At 42.1% G+C, this 19,128-nt stretch overlaps 1 protein-coding gene across 2 annotated transcripts in view; it reads left to right on the forward strand.

The window, feature by feature from the left end:
* Positions 1–15,768, forward strand: part of CENPC (centromere protein C) — a 31,562-nt gene extending 15,794 nt beyond the window's left edge. Inside the window, exons 16-20 of one of the 2 annotated variants that reach the window (XR_005627596.1) lie at positions 232–386; positions 814–904; positions 2,003–2,072; positions 11,496–11,667; positions 15,655–15,768. Coding sequence is in view for 1 of the 2 variants with exons in the window: in XM_039710625.1 (XP_039566559.1) it covers positions 232–386; positions 814–904; positions 2,003–2,072; positions 11,496–11,538 (359 nt within the window). In the remaining variant the exon portion in view is untranslated. Of the gene's footprint in view, positions 1–231; positions 387–813; positions 905–2,002; positions 2,073–11,495; positions 11,717–15,654 lie in introns of those variants that run through there. The other variant, XM_039710625.1, reaches the window with a different exon arrangement.
* The last annotated feature ends 3,360 nt before the right edge of the window (positions 15,769–19,128 follow it).

Raw genomic sequence — 19,128 nt, forward strand, 5'->3', positions numbered from 1 at the left:
TGTAGACTTCTGATAAAAAAAAATGTTCATGCCACATTGGGCATAAAAAAATACTCATTTCTCTTCTGGAGAAAGTTCTGAGGGAGACATAAGAAGTGTCCTAATTTTTCAGCTGAATGTTGAGTCTAGCTTTTGGAGGTGTTGCACTGAAACAATATGTATTGCACTGAGCGTGTAACAGGACTAATTATGTGGTAGCATTAATGTTAATCTCCTGGATATTTTTTGTAGATTGTATAAACACTGCAGACAGTCGCACTTACTTCTTCAAAGATGAAGCAGTAGAAATACAAAAAAGTTTGAATACATCTCTTTTTGCAACTGGTAGATTGATTCTGAAGCCATATAAAGAAAAGGGGCACCAATTTGTCGACATGGATACAATAGTAAGTGTGCTTTTAAAAAATTTGTATGGAATGGACTTTGTAAACAGAAGATCTGTTGGGGTGGTTGGAAATAACATATGAAGTTGAGAGGTACTCCCTGCCCCCCAAAACAAATGAACATTAATTAACTGTTTGCTGAAGGTTCTTTGCATGCACATTGCCCTGCTTTGCTCTGTATTAAATCTGTATGTCCATGTGCTCCTACTTTGTGAATCTTGCAGACAAGATAGAAATCACAGAAAAATAAAACTGGATGGACCCCATCCCCCTTTTGAGTTGTGCATCTTAGTTTTCATCAGTATGGGGAAAAGAGATTGCAGCTCTGCTGGCTGATTTGGGTTTTTATCTTTGTTATGTGTGTGCAAGTGTTTTGTTGGATATCTTCCTTAAATGGTGCTAACCTTAGAACCCTTTGGCTTCCATTAAGGCTTTCCATATTATCCATGGCAAAGTTATAGTGACATTACATAACACATCGTATTACCTGACTGCAGGGGACTGCTTCTATGTTCCAGCAGGTGAGTGTGTGTGTGTCTGAAACCCATTTGTTGGGAGGTGCAGGAGACTAAATCAGCGTGCTAGGAATCAAAATCAGAGTGACTGAATAGAGAATGGGACAGTACAGGGTGAGGAAGAATGGAATGGGACACAACACTGGACACGGGTTAATGATCTAATGGTTGAATGCAGGGATACACATACCTCTTGTTTATGTGAGTTGGCCTCAAAGTTTTGATGACACTACCAAGTTCTAGGAGTAAATTTCCCTTGGGATTCTGGTTCTGTCACTAGCTGTAATGTTGAGGAAACATCACAGACAGCCTAATGCTACTAGTAATTAATATAATTGTTTCTGTCACCATATGCTTGCTGATTTTTTCCTATGTAAAATTGTGAAAATCCATTTGGATCAGTTCACCATATTTTGTGCTTTGTGCTTGTATATAGAAGGTTCAAACTATCTTGTTGAATAGGTTGTAACTTCATATGTTTTCTTGAGAATTTAAAGACCTGATTTTGTATATTCTGATATAAAAGTGGCATGAATTCCATATGGGAGGCTGTTCATCAGTGGGTTAAGACACTAATCTGGAGATTTCATAGTAGTGTTAAGGCAGGCTGTTCATGAAGCTGTAGAGAGCTTTTGTACAGCTTTCTTATGAAGAGGCTTATCTTTAGAAAATGAAGAATTAGCCCATTTTTTCCCTGTTAACTTTTCAGCACAGTGTCCTGACTGAACAATCATTGCTCAGTTAATGCTTGATGCTTTGAAGCTGTTTCCATGTGCAGTTTTTATTGATAGTTTCTGTAGGAATAAAGTAAATTCAGTCACCTTAAAGTTTTGTTGTGGGTTTTGAGAGCTGAGAGCTCATGCCTGTAACATTCTTCTCAGTAAAAATCTTCTAAGCATAGATGAAAGTAAATTACATTAGGTGTATTCCTTGTCATCTCTTTGAAATGCACTGACCTGCCTGTAAGAGTGGCATCCTAGATTAAGAGCTAATATTCCTTCTGTTACAATATATAAAATGGAACTATATTTGGCTGAAGACAGGAGAGGACTTCAAAAATTGCCAGTGGATGCTAAGGAAAACTTACTCTGTTTTTCTTTGTAGGAAATGGATATAACATACGTAATCTTCTGAATGAAGAAAGTGTTCTTCTCTTCACACAACTCAAAGACAGGTGAAGAACTTTCCGCAAAGAAGTTTGCTTAAACACTTGTCAAATTTTTGTATGTTCTGAAGTCCTTTTTATATAGAAAAATGTTTGAGCAGGCCCACCCTAACATTACAAATGAATACAGAGCAGCTGAAATCAAGATAAGAAGAGCTGAGGGAAAAAACTCAGAAGAATGTTGGTAGTTTGTTGTCAAACTGAAATGACATACTGAAGGGCCTTGCTCTGCATCGCTTACTCTTCTTGTGCCATCCAGTGACAGAAAGATATAAGTATGAAATGTGTGGGTTTATTTGTTGTTCCAAATTGTATCAATATGCTTAATCTCCCTAAAGATGCTTAGCACTTGAAAAAACGTTGGCACCCTCAGCCAACATCTGATAGATAGTCTTAACGACTGCCTGGTACAACCTGCTTAGAATAATCTCTGTTTAAATGACAAACCTGCTGTTTGCATTCCAGTAATTGTTGTCTAGGAGATGGGCTGCTGCAAGGCTGCTGTGCTGGGGTCCAGCTGCCTCCTCATATGTTAACGACAGGCAACCCTTTCTTGTCTGGCAGCTGGATGATTAGTGCCTCCAATCTGAATAGGAAAATAGGAGCTCTTAAGTAGGAGCTTATCAGTTGTGTCTTTTGTGTGGAAGCTATGGCCTGATTAGCTCTGAACATTGTTGATAGCTTTATTTTGTGTAACAGTGATAGGTCATTGCCAAATGTATTACTTTAATATCTCCTTTTGATTTGCTTGCTGTGTTCCTGGATAATAATGAGGACCTTTGGGAAAGCTGTAATTATACCGTATACTCCAGAAGCCAAGTCTAGACAGCAGATGGTATACATAGCATTTGTCTCCCAAGCTCTTCGAGGTTCCTTCTGGCTGAAGATAAGGATAAACTACAGCTATTCTCATATGCTGCTTTCTCTCTCTGGTCACTGCTATCCTTGAGGAGAAGGAGATAAGGAAAATTGAATTGGAATCGTGAACTCTTAAGGACTTGAGGATTGAGCACTAACCTTGTAACCAGTCTTGGCCATGATCTTTATGCTAAATCTAGAGTATACATTAAAGTAGGAAAGAGGAATTGCCTTTCAGCTGTCAGCTAATTTCCTGTGTCTGTGAAAGGTCTTGGACATCAAGATTTCCATGCCTCTGTGTAAGATCCTTTGGATTGGAGAATTTGAGCTAATACTTTCTGTCATTCTCTTTCAAGCAGTAGTTCCTGTGGTTAGTGCTTATATAGACTGACAGTGGAAATACTGGGTAGAAGTTGTGTGCTGTCTTTTCATTCATAGCTAAGGCACATGTAACTCTGAGAAGATGAAACAGGAACATGCCTATTGCTATTTAGTTCTGTCTTGAAACAAACTGTTTACTGTCAGAGTTCAGACTATACAGAAAGTCCTTTTCTTTTCCAGCCTCAACTTTTGTAAGTAGTTTAAGAGTTAAAAAAGAAAAAAAATAATTTATATCACTAGCTATACATTTGATGTTGGCAGCTCTTCTAAATTTTGGGCTTGGGTTGGTCTCTTCAAGGTCAGCAAGATTCAAATAATGTCCTTCCTGTGCTGGAGCCAAACCAGCTACCAGATGGGCACACATGCTGTCTCACTGCTTGAGGGGATCCCACCCACTAAAACGTTTAGTTTTTAAGTCTTTCAGCTCCTCAGGCCTACAGAGATCTGGAACTTTGCCACTTGGAAAAAGTACAGGGCTAGGATTAAACCTAAGACTGTGCTTCTAACCGAAGCAGGTCTCTCAGCAGTCAGGCCATGGATGTGATGGTCTCTGATCCCAGCAGCAAATTGGTTCCAGTTAAAGATGAGAAGAAGAAAACTTTCCAGTTGTGTTAATAGCCAGGGAGTTCTGAATAAAAATGCCCTGCAGATTCTTTTCTGTGTTGCTTGTCTGTAGATTGAGTAGCAGAAGGGTGGTTACTTAAGGGGTTAGTGTAGGTAACTTAGGTGTATGGACTACAGGGCTCATGGTCCTGAAGGAGTGTGTGGGTGGATGCTGTGGCAGAACTCAGCAGGCTGTTGTTTGCCATGGATGTGTTTCATTTGGTGGGCTGGGATGAGAAGTGATGACAGTGTCATTGCATCAGGCACAGATGTGTCTTTGCCCCCTGCAACTTGGCAACAAGATCGTGAGGGGGTTTTCTTCTGAATCAAAAGAAAGAAGTTCTTCAGGATGCTTTCTAAAGCAGATTTAATGTGTGCAGACATTTTCCTGACATGGGCTGGAAAGTGCAGATGTTCAAATGCAGATTTCAGGTCAGCATGCCTGTTGGTGTTTTCCTAATTCTGTGGCTGGGAGTTTCAAGGAGAACAGGGCAGATTTGGTAGAGTATGTCACTTCTTAGGCTGGATGGCTTTGTTGCTCTCTGGCTGGTTGGTTTCTCGAGAGAAATGTCCTGTGTAGTTTGCAGAGAACATTTTGTAGCTGGACTACATCTGAATATGTTTGTGGTTTGCTTTTTGTAAGAAGCAATGTCAGGTTCATTAAGGGATGTTTTCTGGAATATTGCTCTGGTTTAGCAACAATTCTATTTTTTGTCAGTAGATGGGGCTTCAAGCACAGCTCTTAGTCCTTCGCTGGCCTCTGTGCTCATTAGGGTCTGGTTTTTGAAAAGCAGGAAGAACAGTGTGTTACAGGTGGCGATAAATTTAGTTGAATTCTCTTGCAAGGAGATGTACATCAGCTGCCATTCACAGTAAGACTTAACTACTGAAGGTTGCTACTTGTTGCAGCTACTTGCACAAATTGTTCTTTAAAACATTAGTACACAGCAGGACCTGGGTTGTTCGCCGTTGATCTGGATTGCGTTTCAAATTTTTTTCTTCAACTTGGCACTTGTTAGAAATTTGCTGCTGTGTCATTAGCCTAAATATAGTGTGAGGAGGTGCAGGAGAATCTTCTGATTGCCAGGACTCCCATGGCTGCTGAGTTCTACAGTGTGTCAATCAATAATCAGTTGCTAGTCAGAAGCAGCAGCTGATGTTTCACCTCTGCCTGGTCTTGTTTTGGTTCCTGCTTCCTACATTTTTGTGTACAGCAGGCCAAATAGAATATTGCAAAGAAATAAGCCTTTTTTGAAATGTGAGAAGTTAGTGTTCTACCTGCATACCTGGGATTCTTTTTGCCAGCCTATTTTCTGCTCTGCTGAGTTACCTCACTTCCACTGGCTACTGTGGTTTAGCCAGGTGTTTGTGGAGCAAGGCTGAAGTTGATTAACCAGTGTTACCTGTTGTGAAGTTGGGATCTTTGTCTTGAAAAAGACAAAATGTGGGATACACTTACTGTTCCTGGAGGATGCATACTGATATCCTAGTGGCTATCCCTGTTTTTCAGTATTTTAATTCATTGCTTTCTATCAGCAGTAATTGAGAGAGCTGGAAACAAAAGCTTTATGTTAATAGGTTCATGCATTCTATAGCAGGTACTATGGTAACATCCAGGGGCTTCTTTTAAGAGGCTTAACTGAGAAGTCATATCATAATAAAAAGCCACAGCTTTGAAGGCTGTGGCTCCCTTCAAAAAGATTACTGGTTAGTAGGCTCTTTTGCAAATCCATCTTTTTGTAGTTTCATTTAGTTAGAAAGCTCTTCCTGTTTTACTAAACAAAGCTTTTTGAAGCTTAAATTAGCAGAAGAGTGATTGCAGAACAGTCAGATGTGTATGCACATCCATATTTGTACAGCTCTGTAAACCTAAAATAGGAGATTGTAAGCTGAGTAATTACAGACAAAATAAACAGGACCAATAAAACAAACTTGAGGCACATGTACAGCTTCTTCTATTTTGCGAGTGCACAACTAAATTGGTTATCTGCAGATGATTTTAAATTAACGTTTGGGGAATGCAATAAACCTAAAGAGCTATTTCCTCATTTCATAACAGTTGAAAAGGCATTTCAGCATGAAGGAATATTTCTTGTATTTCTACTGCTGTATAGACTCTGCATGATGTCTTTTGTAATACAGAATTTACTTTAAGTGGTGATTGATTGCAGGTGATCCATCTAACTGAAGAGCATGGGCCATGCCTCTTTTAATGTATTGACAGCTGTTGTAACTGAACATTTCCTTGTCAGAATCCTGTCACTTCACAGATGTTCACAAATACAGTGAGATGAGATCTCAAAGGCAAACTTTTCGGGTTGCATGGATGAGCTTTAGTTAGGATTTGACAACCAAAGTGAGTCCTATGGTCCAGTTCTAAGATGAAAACATGGTTGATTGTCAGTCAGAACAGTGGGCTGCAGATTATTAGAAACAAATCTGTTAAAAGGTTTGTCTGCAGAGCTGTTCTGTGTTTTTAAGCCCACTCATAAAGCTCCTGTTCTGATCTGCTTCATATGAGCTTCTGTCCCCTAGTAAAGGTACAACACCAAGGGTTGTAAAACCACAGGTACTTTGCACTCCTGCAGTACTGTTTGGAGCACAAGAGCAGCAGTGATTGAAACAAGGAGCTGGAAGAAACAAAGTGTTTACTTTGTCAGCTTGACTGTTGAGATGCAAGTCTAAAAGTGTTGACAGAAATAATTATTAATGTCTAGAATAAGATTTTTTTATTTCTCTTTTCAGCTTGGTAGGTAAGGACTTTTAAATTTGAAAATTGAAGAATTCCAGTACTCTTGACAAATATTTAGGAAGTTTATTAAATGGATATGGTAGCTGTTAACACACATTATTTCATTTAGCTTATTACATTTTTTCACTGTGATGGTGTTTAAAGATGCCTTTTCCTGTGTTTTCAGTAACAGTATCTGAAATGAGAATTGATCAAGATGGCAGATGCATTGTAACGCTGTAAGGGTGTCTTCTGGAGTCCATGTGCTGTAAAAAGAGGGAGGGGAAGGGAGTGATGAGAGGTGTGAATGTAATGAAGAACCCTATGGTAGTGCTCAAAGACTGACTGGTCTAGATTATGCAAAGCATTTTCAGTGACGCTCAATAGCTTTGAAAAGATTGATATGGAAAAGGTTTTCTGGTGTTGGTGCCACAAAGACACAGCTGTCTCTGCTGGTAACCCACACTCCTGGTTTGGGATTCTAGTAGTGATCTGATCACCTGCATTTAAGAACATTATGTCATCTTATCTAAAACTACAGGGTTCAGCTAATGAGCATGATGTATAAACCACCTAAGAAGAGGTCTGAAATTAATGAATTTTACCCTTTGTTTATGTTAGCGACACTTTTGTGTTGTAGTACACTGGGGGTAATTACAAGAATTGAAAGTTAATTACAAAAAAGTTTTTTTCAAACACTATCTGGACTTGAAATTTTATTGCTGACAAAGAGGGGGCTCCCCTAGGATGCAGTAGCCTATTCAGTGAAGAAACTGAGCACTTCTCCTATATTTCAGTTAGTGCCAAGTGAGCTCTGAGGCTAATTAATCAAAACAAATTCACAATTAAGCCCAGGAAGGAAGACTAATTAAGTAGACAGTTAAGAAAAGTGCTGAAGAAGGGAGCAACCTTAAGGGGAAAGTATGAGACTCCCTGAACTGGCCCATGAAGGACAATTAAGTGATAATTGCAGAGGCCTTTTTGCATCTAGCAAATGCTGTCTGCCTTTTATTATGGCTGATTTTCTTAGTAGAAGCAGACATTTGCCTGATGAGCAGCTAAGCTCTACCATGCACTTTTAAGGTAATTCACAGGTAAAGCAGAGAGGTTGCTACAGCTATAAATTAGAACTCAGCTCCCAGACTTGGACAGTATTTTAGATAGTGAAGAAGCCCCGCTGAATTTTAAAGACAAACATAATGTTTACTTTATTTCCCTCTTCATTTTGTGGCATACCAAGTCCATGTTAGCATCCTGTTTAACCTTTCAGACAAATTACATTGAGTGAACTATCAGAATTTAGAATAGCTTAATTTTGTTCAGTTGCTTACCCCACTGAAGCTCACAGAATCATTACCTTATCATGAAATGACTTCTGCTGCTTATGACCTTGTATTGGGTTTGTATGGCCAGGTTTTCATAGTGGTGGGGCTGATTACTGGGATGGCTTCTGTGGGAAACCAGTAGCAGCTTCCCTGTGCCTGACAGAGCCAATGCCAGACAGCTCCAGTGCCAATCTGCCACTGGCCAAGGCTGAGCCTACCAGAGTTGCTGGTAACTACTCCGTGGTAACATTTAAGAATGAAAAAAAATGTTACTGTGCAGAAGTAATTATTGCAGAGAAGAGAGGAGTTGAGGATATGTGAGAGAAACAGCCCTGTCCACACCCAGGTCAGTGCAGAAGGCGCGGGGATGAGATCCAGGCACTGGAGCTGAGATTCCCCTGCAGCCTGTGACAGTAATGGGTGAGTGATCTCTCCCTGTCCTCATCTCAACCCAGGAGCCTTTCCTTGTATTTCCTCTTGCCTGTCCAGCTGAGCAAGGAGAGTTATAGAGCAGCGTTGGTGGGCACCTGGCATCCAGCCGGGGTCAGCCCACAGTCCTGCACTCATGCTGCATGATACATTTGTGGGTTTTGCTGGAAAAAAAAAAGAGGAGGAACCTACAACACTGGTATTATTTTAACTGAAAATATTTTAAATTTTCTTCTGAAGAACTTTTTAAGTTATCAAAACTATCGCTGATAAGATGCTGAGGCTTTTAGATGAGGTGCAAGCCCTAGATTTCCTGCATCCCTCCTTGCTAATTTCCATTGAACTGGGATGCTAATGAAGTACAAAACCTCTCTTAATTTATTTGACTTAGCATGGGTTATAGATTTGCATAAGTGTTCCCTTTTTTCTCCCCCCTCATATCTGGAACTTGAATTATTGCAGAAATTACAATGGAGAGGTCTCCTCAAGTATTTATTGAAATGTTGATAATAATTTCTTTTTTTAATGAATTTCCACGTGAACACTATACCACTGTGATGTACTGTGTATTTATATGCAAGTTGGCAGTTGTCTTCTTGAAGTATCTGCCCAAAAAACAAAAGCTCACTTTTGTCTCTTTTTTTTTTCTTCCTTCTCTTGGAACAGGCTGCAGGATGAGGCATTCACCTGCTGCTGTTTCAGCTCAGCTGTTCCATCAAGTTTCAATCTGCTCCTTCATTTTTTGTCTTGCTGCCTAAACTAATTTCCTGCCCTATTTGGATGCATTTTCCTTACCAAAGGTTTCTTTTCTGTCTTTTTGCCACTTGCAAGGATGGAATAATTTTTATCTCAGTTCCAGGTGTTTGAATAATTTCAGAAGGGTCCTTTGCTACCTCTCCTGCAAGTTTTGTACAGGGCCTGGCATAGCTTCCAATTTTCACCCTCGGAGAAGTGATGCAAAGCTTTCTTTGGCCTCTGTTCTTTGAAGGACTTTTGTGTAGTTTCAGTCCCAAGAAGGTTGGCTTAGGATGTCACTGGCAAGGTGTTTGCTATTGTCATCATCTGCCGTTTTTCTGGCTGCAGAAGCAGAACTGAGACTGCTTCAGGCCCACTTGGTTGCCCTTGAACCTCGTCCATCTGTGAGGCTGGCTCTGCAGCGCTGGAAGAATCCATCCTAGCACCATTCCCCATGGCCAGACTTACCCTGGAGCACTGTAGTATTGTGCTTTTTGCTCTCTTAGAGCACTAATTCAGCGTGCTGGTGACTACCTTTGCCTTGGCACAATCTTGATGTGTGTCTGCCATCACTTGGGCACCACGCCATACCCTGATTTTGTATTGGCAGGCTAGTCCAGGCATTCACCTGCTCTTATATCTTCATTCCTCTTGCCAGTGGGAATGCTGCCTGGCATCAGCTGGTTTTGCACAGAGGTGTGCCCACTGCTGTATACGTGGGTGTGGATCTCGTGTGCCCTCTCACACCCTCTTGCTGCTCGACTTTTCTGGTAAATTCCAGGAGAAAGTAATCTTCCTGGTTTTTTAGTGTTTCTGTGGTGTCTAAGGGGTCTGGACTGAAAGAGCTGTGTTGGGTGGCCCCTCAGGATCAAATTCATCCATTTCTCTTGGTGATGAGGCTGAGACCTGGCCAAGCATGTGACATACCCTTCCATGTGGAACAGTTCTGTCCACAAAGTTCAGACCCCAGCATCTCCGTTTTACCATTCGTAGTGCCATGGGTGGAAGTGTGTATTTGCAAAGTACATCAGAGTGTTGGTGTACAAGCTTGGCATCCTCATTCTTCTTGCTGTGGTTACTGCAGAGAGGTCAAGAGGTGTAGAAGAGATCAGGAAACAAGCTCATGTGAGGGGAAAGAGCTTATCTGAATCCAGGGCAGCTGACTCTTGGTGGTCGTGCTTGAGCAGAAGTGTTGGATCAAATGACTTCCAGAGGTCCCCTCTGACCTCAGACATCCTGTGAAGTTGCAACCTGTGCTATGGAAGCTGCTCTGCTACAAGTTTAGTTCACACTTTTGTTGGGAAGACTCTTATTTCTGTACCCCTCAAGTGGAGAACAGTCTTGTTCCATGTCACACCGGTATTGCCACCAGAGTGTGGGGTGTCCCTGAGCCCCAGCCACTGCCAAACAGCGAACCACTGCCATCCCTTTCTCCACACTAAAGGACAAAATGTGCACATTAGAGTCACAAGTGTCAGCTTTAACCTTGCCTTTCTGGTCTTGGCTCTAAGGAGTCCCTCTAGGGCAGACACATACCTGGGTTTTATGAGAAGCCCACTGCTCAGTTTGAGCAAATTAGCTAACGCTTTTCTGCACATACACCCCCAAGCATTTTACTGTATTTGGATAGTGGCTTTTTATTTTCACCTGCAAGTCTTAACAGCAGTCTTTATTCTGTGCATGGGCTTTAAACCAGTTGAAAATTTGGCATGTTGCGCAGTCCAAGCTATCAAGTTTCTGCTTTTCCCACATAACTCTACATGTGGAGTAGCAGTCCTCAGCTGTCACTTGATGTGGGGAATTGCATCAGGTATGCTCTCAGCAAGCATTTTAGTTCCTGGTTATTTTCCCTACTGTCAGCAGCTTCTTGTGACATTTGGAACTGCAGACCAGAGATTGTGAGCCATTTGTGTAAACCCAAGTTAAAGGGAATTCAAATAGATGCAAGATCTTTATATAAATAACAAGAAACTCACATTCACATTAACTGCTGAGGCCTCTTGGTCCTTCACAAGATATATTTCATATTTGAGGTAGCTTAGGAAAATACCCGGAGAGCAAGTGTCAGTGCCACAACCAGGTGTGGCTTTGACAGCTCCAGGTTTTGCACAGATGAACACATTTGTCAGAGACCACTATTAGTGAAATTAAATTAGGCTAATGTGCTCTGTTGAGTATAATTGAAATGATACTAATGTTTTTATTGATTTGCCACTGGAGTAGGTGAATGCTGTGATGTCCTTGCTGCTGTGAGTACAATTTGCAGTTGTTCCACGTTACTGTATTGTAACTCTCCAATATTATGGCACAGATAGGCCTGTTTTTAACTGTGTTAATTTGAACTAATTGCTGGGTTTTTTTATAATTTAGAACAAGATCAAGAAATGTGGTTTTGGACACCTCTTCCCCATAACTTTACCTGCAAATTGAAGATCATCTAATGCAGAGGAGTTCTAAAGAACATTGAACATTTTCATCGGACACCCCAGTTTTAGGGGCATGTTGTTTCATTGATCTTAAAGATCTTTCTTCAGTGTAAATGGTAAATAGTTTGTTATCAATTATCTTTTCTTTTGTATCAATAAATGTTAAGTAATGCAAACCAGTTTTGATTTCTTTGATTTTAAATAATTTTAGAATCAGTTTTCTAGCATTCCATGTGGTTTTGAAAATGCAGGTAATTGCATGAATTTGACTTGTAAATATATAAGAATAACCATGTGAGTTATCTTGAGTGGCTTCAAAGATGTCATGAACTGAAATGTTTCACTGTTTCTATGGAATTGTTGAAACATTCAAAGGGAGTTTGAAAGTAAAATAGTTTTCAAGGGATCAAGTTATGGAATCATTAAGGTTGGAAAAGACCTTTAGGACCGTCCAGTTCAACCACTAACCCAGCTCTGCCAAGCCCATCCTCATGTCCCTGAGTGCCATGTCTTTTAAATACTTCCAGGGACAGTGATACCACATCCCTGGCCAGCCTGTTTCAGAGCCTGACCACCCTTTCAGTGAAGAAACTTTTCCTAATATCCAGTGTAAACTTCCACTGGTGTAACTTGAGGTCATTTGCTCTCATCCTATTATTTGGGCAAAGAGAACCACCCTCACCTGGCTACAGGCTCCTTCCAGGTGGTTGTAGAGAGAAGGGTACCTCTGAGCACTTGGCCTTGTTGAACCTCAGATGGCAGTGGAGGTGAGATTTGGAAGACAGTTGACAGTGGCTTTGGTTGCAGTTTGAATCCCTGATGTTCCTGCCAAACTTACACAGAAACATCTGGTTGGAATGGTGTATGATTATTTTGGTTTTCAAGTAAATCATAGTCAGAGCCACATTCTGCTGCAGCATGTTATCATTCAGGGCTCTTCATATTTGGTATGTGATGACTTATGCTCTCCTCCACATTTTGTACAAAATTTTCAAGGTGTTTCCATTTAGCTGGAGATGGTGCTCCCTGAGAACAAATCTTGCCTAGTCATCAGAGTGAAATAAAATAAAAACACCTCCCATCCCTTCAAGGAAAACATGGTTCATTAGTTTTTCATTTGCCAGGAGCATCAGTTTTTAATGTTTTTCCCTTTCCCTTTATCTCCTGGGAATATCAATCTGCATAGATCTATTATTAATTCCACAGCAACGAGCTCATTTTCTCAAAAATCTTTACAGTGCGTAGTAAAAGTAGGTCTCCACGGGAATTATTTAATATCCAAATTGAACTCAAGTGTCCTATGGATATTGTTGGGTGGCTGTTGTGGTTGGTTTTTTTTTCCTAAAGCATCTTTGCCTCATCCAAAGTCACTGTTTTCTATGATCAGGTGAGTGTTGTAGGGTTGTCCAGCATTTGAAACTCGGGAGTCTGGATGAGTATTAAAATAATTCTGGAACCAAAACGATTTTTAGAGGTGGAAGGGTGAGGGAAAATCCTCTTGAATAGCAGCATATGCTATGAATGATACTGTATTGTTGTATAAGCATTGCAAAGAAGGGAAGGTTCTCTTGGAAGGTTCTGGAAGCTCTCTTTATAGCGTTCATTCCTGTCAGCCATGCCCCAGGAGCAATGGTGAGCATTTTACTGGCAAGAGCCTTGCTGGAGGGCAGGATTTCCACCTGCAGTTCTCGTGGTTCTTGAAGGCCTGTCTCATTTCCAGTAAGTGTTTGCCATTCACTGAAGCAGCAGAGAACCTGGCTCTACAGCTCAGCCTCCCGTGGCCCCTTCTGTGCACCTGGGTAAGCCCCCACCCATCCCAGTGCCTGGTGTCCCTGGGTGTGCAGCTCGGGAAGGGGAGGGTGGGGCTGGTGTTTTCCAGAGAGCCCAGACCTGGTGTGGCCTGAGGGCAGTGTAGGTCACTGTGGGATCCCTCCAGGGCAGGACCTGGCTCTGGAGTCTCTTTCCTCACCCTGAGTCGCTCAGAGCTCTTTTGCTTGTGGTCTGACCTGAGGAATGGTTGCTGCTTATGTTCTTTGCAGTGTTTAGGAGATGCTTTCACTCAGAACAGTCTCACAGTTTCTTGTTAATTGGCTCAAACCAATGCATCAAACAGAAACTGCAATAACCACATAGATCATGTGCTGTATTTTGATAGTCAAGAAGATTGTCTTTTTCTTTTACCTGCCCTAACCTGGAAGAATCAGAACATTTTCTCTTCCTATGCCAGTTAGACTCAGTCATAACTTAATAGAAGGAGGGCAGTTCCAGTAAAACCTGCACGGTGACACAACAGAAATGCTTTGTAAGCAAGGAGCTTTTTCTGTAACATGGATGTATCATTTGGAGTTTGTCATGTCCCTGGAAAGTCACAGTTTGAGGAGCTATAAGAAGTGATAAACAGGTGAGGTGCACAGTTCATGAGGGCACATTAGAAGATGAGGCTGAATTTTTTTTGCATGTGAAAGAATTAAATCTTTTTATCTTAGGGGATAGAAAGCAAAGTGTGGGTCTTAAAAATTACCTTTCCCCACTGCACAGCAGGAGGAGGTGGGGTATCCTGTGGCTCATACCAAGCAAAGGTGCTGGTGTTTATACAGTAGCCCAGTTTTGGGCATGGCATGTGCCACAAGCCAGAGTCGCTGCTTGGGGATTGCCAAGCCAGTTCTGAGCTCGTGTGTTTACTTGTGCTGTGACACGTGGTGGGCATAAAGGCACTTGCTTGTACTCGGGGCTTGGGAGCAGCCATGGAAGCTTCACGTTGTTGAGGGTGGTGGAAGAGATTATTAAAAGTCAAATTTATTACGGTTTTGGTGGCTCAGTGTTGGTTTTACCATTTGAGTCTCTTCTGTATTTTCAGTATCTTGAGTTAAACAGTTTCTCTCCTGTAGGAAGCCACTTGGTCACGCTGGTATGTGGTCTGCTGGTGCACATCTGTGACTGTTTTCTCATGGGATTCAGCTGTTACTAAAAAAAGATTTTCGTTCCTCTGCAGATAAGCAGGTTTTACTTGTCTGTTAAGGATAGTGTGATTTTTATTTTTATTTTTTCTTCTTTTCTGTTTTCCGATGAGTCTTATCCATATGCATGCTTAACTGAAAGGCTATATATCAAACCAGTGCCAAACGTTTTGTGGCCTAAGGAATTAAGATGAAAGTGAGTGTGGTGCAGACAGCTCTCCTGGCTGCCTCTCTTCACACTGAGGAGAGCTTTCCTGTGCTATAATAGCCTTGCTTTGCTTCAGGTGCTGCCCCAGCCTGGTGAAGTTCTGCCACACACCAGTCCTGCTGCCATTGCATCTGCTTTCTACTGCTCTGAGATCCCAGTCTGTGCAAGAGACACAGAGAAGCCCATTTCCAGCTCAGGCTGATTGTATTTAATCTTTTTTCTTTTTTTTTTTTTCTTTCCTCATGAAGGAAGTAAATAGAACTAATCTGTGGGATTTACAAATGGGTGTTCAGCCAGCCCTGATAAGGATCCATGGTCCTGAAGTCCTATGCTTGATTATTTTACATTTATGTCATTAAAATCAGGCTGCTTTAGGTTACTCTGCTAAATGTTGCAGAAAAAAAAGGCACTTGAAACCAGCACTGAGCCAAGGATACTTAAGCAGAAGGTAGCCTGGTAGCTTTCCTGCTGCTGGTTGCATTTCTGCCACACAGGCATATAAGGTAGGGGTGAGAACGCTTCTGAACTCACAAAAAGTATTGAAGTGGTGGCTTTTGGATGTTGGTCTTTTCCATTCTCTCCCTGAAAGGAATGCAGCCAATTTGACCAAAACAAATGAGTCAGAAGATTGCATTTTTATTTTTTCAGTTTTTTTATGTAGCTCACATCACCTTGCTCTGAATGAATGAATTGTGTTGTTGTGTTGCTGTGTTGTTTTGGCATGGGGGTTGTTTGCACTTTTTTTGGCAGTTCAGCCTCCAAAGAAACTTCTCATAGCAACTCCCTGTAACCTTGGCAAGCACAGAAACTGCTTATATGAGTGCAGGAGCAAGTGGACACAAAACCAAGTCAAAATACACTCAAAGTAAGTTTTGAAGACTTTTTTTCTCATGTTTGAGAATGCCTGTTGCTCTTTTCCTTTTTCCTGTGTGCCACAGTTCCCAAGGGCCAAGCGTCTGCAGAGGATAACAGACACATTCTGAGAGCTGGGAGCAGGACCGTGCCTCTGCTGAAGGCCAGCCAGGCAGCCCGTTCCACGTGGAGGGTGGAGGTTCCATCTGCCTTCCACCATCTCCAGACTGCTGTGACAGATGCTGTTTCCCAGGGAGCAAATCTTGCTGCGTTGCCCTGGGCTCCTGAAGGCAGGCGTTGGAGGAGGGAGGAAGCCAAGCCAAGCTTACGGAGTTATTGGAGGGATGCAGAGAGATTGTACCCAGCCAGAGGAGGACAGCACTAGCACCCGTACCCTGCTCAGAAGGATCTGCTCATTGCTGGTGTGCACAGTTCTGCTGGGGGCACTGTTTGCTTTTCCAGCTGGCCCTGATTTTGAGGGTTCTGCTCTGCCCAATAAGATGTCTTGCTGCTGTCTGTTATCCTGTAGCTCTGCGCTGAGCCTTCTGCCCTCCATTCACTCACCTTCCTGTGATCCTGCATAGTGCTTTTTTAATTCTTGTTTGTATTTTTAATGAGTTGAGGAGAGGTGTCATCTTGTTTATATCCATGGAAACTGGAGCCATGGGTTTTGAGTCATTAAATTTATACCTAGGCAGGACTGCTGTTGCACTCACTGCCTGCTGCATACAGACATATATTTTCATTTTGAGAGCTTGTGTTTAAAGAAGACAGCAACTGAAATCCTGGTTTAGATTGTTCTTTACAGCCAAACTGCTGTTTGCTGAATGCTGCAAGAGTTAACTTTCAGTGGAGCACATACAATGGTATCAAGTTTCTAGCCCAAATGTAAAAATGTAGTGCCTCTGCAGGTGAAATTTTATTTCTTTTGTGGGAGACAAGATAGGAGCTCACTAGAATGGGAACATGTGTAGGAAAAAAACAATATCTAACTCAGTCTCTTCCCTGAATGATAGCAACACCGAGACTCTGTACATATGTGACACAGAATAGTCATCCTTTTTCATCACATGCCTTGCATTTCTTCACCAGGTATGTATTCAAGCCCCGTGTGGGCAGGGGTGTGTTTGGCTGTGTTCTGTAAATGAAGTTTAGTGATCACAAGACATAGCTTCTGTTTTCCACTAGAGGCCAATGAAGCACAGGACAAGGCTCCTGCAAGGCTTTCAGGGAAAACCCCATCTTTTCTCCCTTCCGGACCTGTTGCTGAACAGTGGTATCTCCATCTTGATGACTATGTATTCTTTTAGAAGTGGTTCTCCCTCTAATGAAGTGGAATTAAATTGCTGTCTTCCTCTCAGAATTTTGTTCCCAAAACCAAACTCAGAAAGTTCAAGAATTGGCATCTTGATTTGCTGATATGTGTTCCTTACACGTTTTCAATTCCTAGCTGTTAACTATGCAGCAGGCTCCATGGAATAAAGGGCACATGGAAAAGGCAGTGGAAACAGTGAGTAATGCCAGTGTCTGGGACTTTAAAGAGTTTTTGAAAATGGTACATCTTGAGAGACTACATTTTACTGGGGAGCTTCCTAAATTTTTTGCTTACAAGTGACCAAGGCAATGAGATCCCACTCCGGCTGAGGAAAGGGTCTTGTCCCTCCCCTGACATCATTCTGCCTGAGTGCCTTGGTCTCCTGACTCCTCAGCTCATATCTGAGTCCTAAGTAATAACACTGGTCTTTTACAAAGTTTTTAAGAGGCCCAGAACATCAGAAGTCCTTAAATATGATGCTGGTGGTGTCAGCTCTGTGTCAGAGACAGAAGAAGCCATCTAGGATAATGTTTCTTTGCCTAGGAACTACCCCCTAGGAACTACTTTTTCTGTCCCAAGTAAGTGAAGAATAATGCTGCCTAATGTGTTGGTTAAAGCCAAAAATATTTACAGTAAGACAAAGGCACTGCTTGGGGCATTAGCTTGGAAGATGGTTTAGGATTTTGTTGCTGCCTGGCAGAGGTGCCTTTTGGGTGGCACATATGTGTGAGCCCCTCTGGATGCCACACTGCTGGGCTTCGTTAGAGCACTGTGCTTTGGCTGCTGATCCTAAACCTGGATTTCTCTGGGGGTTGTAGGAAACCTGACTTTAGAGGGAATTGTGCTTCTCCTTTGGAAGGATAGATACTGCTATGAATAGGCTGCTATGGTAGGAAGCAAACCTAAAGTAGGATTGCAGCTCAGAGGGTTGCCTGAGCTAGCTCTAATCACGTGGTGGCATGGCTTAATGTAGCCCTTTGAGCTAGGGCACACCCATGGGCCCTCCAAGATTTATCAGCATCTGCAAGCCCCTGACCCAGCCTATGAGCCAAAAGGGCTCTTTCTGTGGTTAGAGAGGGGAGGTCAAGCCCAGGCAACTGCTGCATAGACAGGCTGTAACCCATGAGGTGTCTCCTCCAACTTCATTCATCTTCTGTCTGCAAAGGATTTCCTAATGTGGCAAGATGGGCTGCATTGAAGTTTATACCACAGAACACGGTAGCTGGCTCTCCCAGAATAAATGGTGTTTGCAGTATTGCACTGTTTGCTAGGCAGGGGCCTCTGGAAACTGCCTCTGAGTTGCCAGTGGCTTCAGTGAATATTGAACACCTTACTGTCAAGTGCAGAAAGCTGATTTATTACTATTATTTACTCCTCATTAGCACTGATGTAACACAGCAGGGAATCGAGAGCAGCAGCAGCTTCCTGGCCGTTATCTGATGCTGCTGATGGCCATGTGTGTGCTGTGCTATGGTGTTATGTTTGTGCAGGACCTGAGATCGGGGGGGTAGCAGCTGGCAAAAATGAGGGAAAAATGGAAGAAAAGGGAATCTAGCTTAGCTTTATTTATCCCCTGGTGCAAGTAGTATCAGAAACACTCATACAGTGTATCACATAAATTGAAAAATAAGTAGGAAGTGAGACTGACACATCAGCTTTCAGTCTAAAAGAGTCTACAGCTATTTTTGAAAAATGAGCAGTTTTGTGTATTACTGGTCACACATGCTGTTTAATTTTCCTTGTTTTCCTGTTTTGCATCTTCTCTTTCTCTCATAGGTGGATGTCAAAGTGTCACTGGGAATTAATGCTAAATGCTCAGTACCTGTTTTAGAATAGAATGATAGAATCATTAAGTTTGAAAAAGACCTCCAAGACCATTGATGATCATTGACCTAGCAAACAGTGCTGCCCCATCCATGAAAGTGCTGTGGGAAGCACTGTCCAAGGTTTTACTTGAAGTTCAGGTAGACAACATCCACAGCTTTTCCTTCATCCACCAGTCAGGTCATCTGGTCACAAAAGGAGATCATGTTGGTCAAGCAGGACCTGCCTCTTGTAGCCCTGTGCTGGCTGGGCCAGCTCCTCTGGTTGTCCTGTCTGTGCTGTGTGATGGTGCTCAAGACGATGTCTGTAAACTTCCCCAGCACTGAGGTCAGGCTGTGACACCTGTGGGTGTCTTATTCGTTCACCTCCTATCAGCTGGGGCCTCCCTGATTAACCAGGACAGCAGGTAAATGATGGGAAG

The sequence above is a fragment of the Passer montanus genome, unplaced genomic scaffold (genome assembly GCF_014805655.1).
Source record: "Passer montanus isolate IOZ18808 unplaced genomic scaffold, ASM1480565v1 scaffold23, whole genome shotgun sequence".
Lineage (NCBI taxonomy): Eukaryota > Metazoa > Chordata > Aves > Passeriformes > Passeridae > Passer > Passer montanus.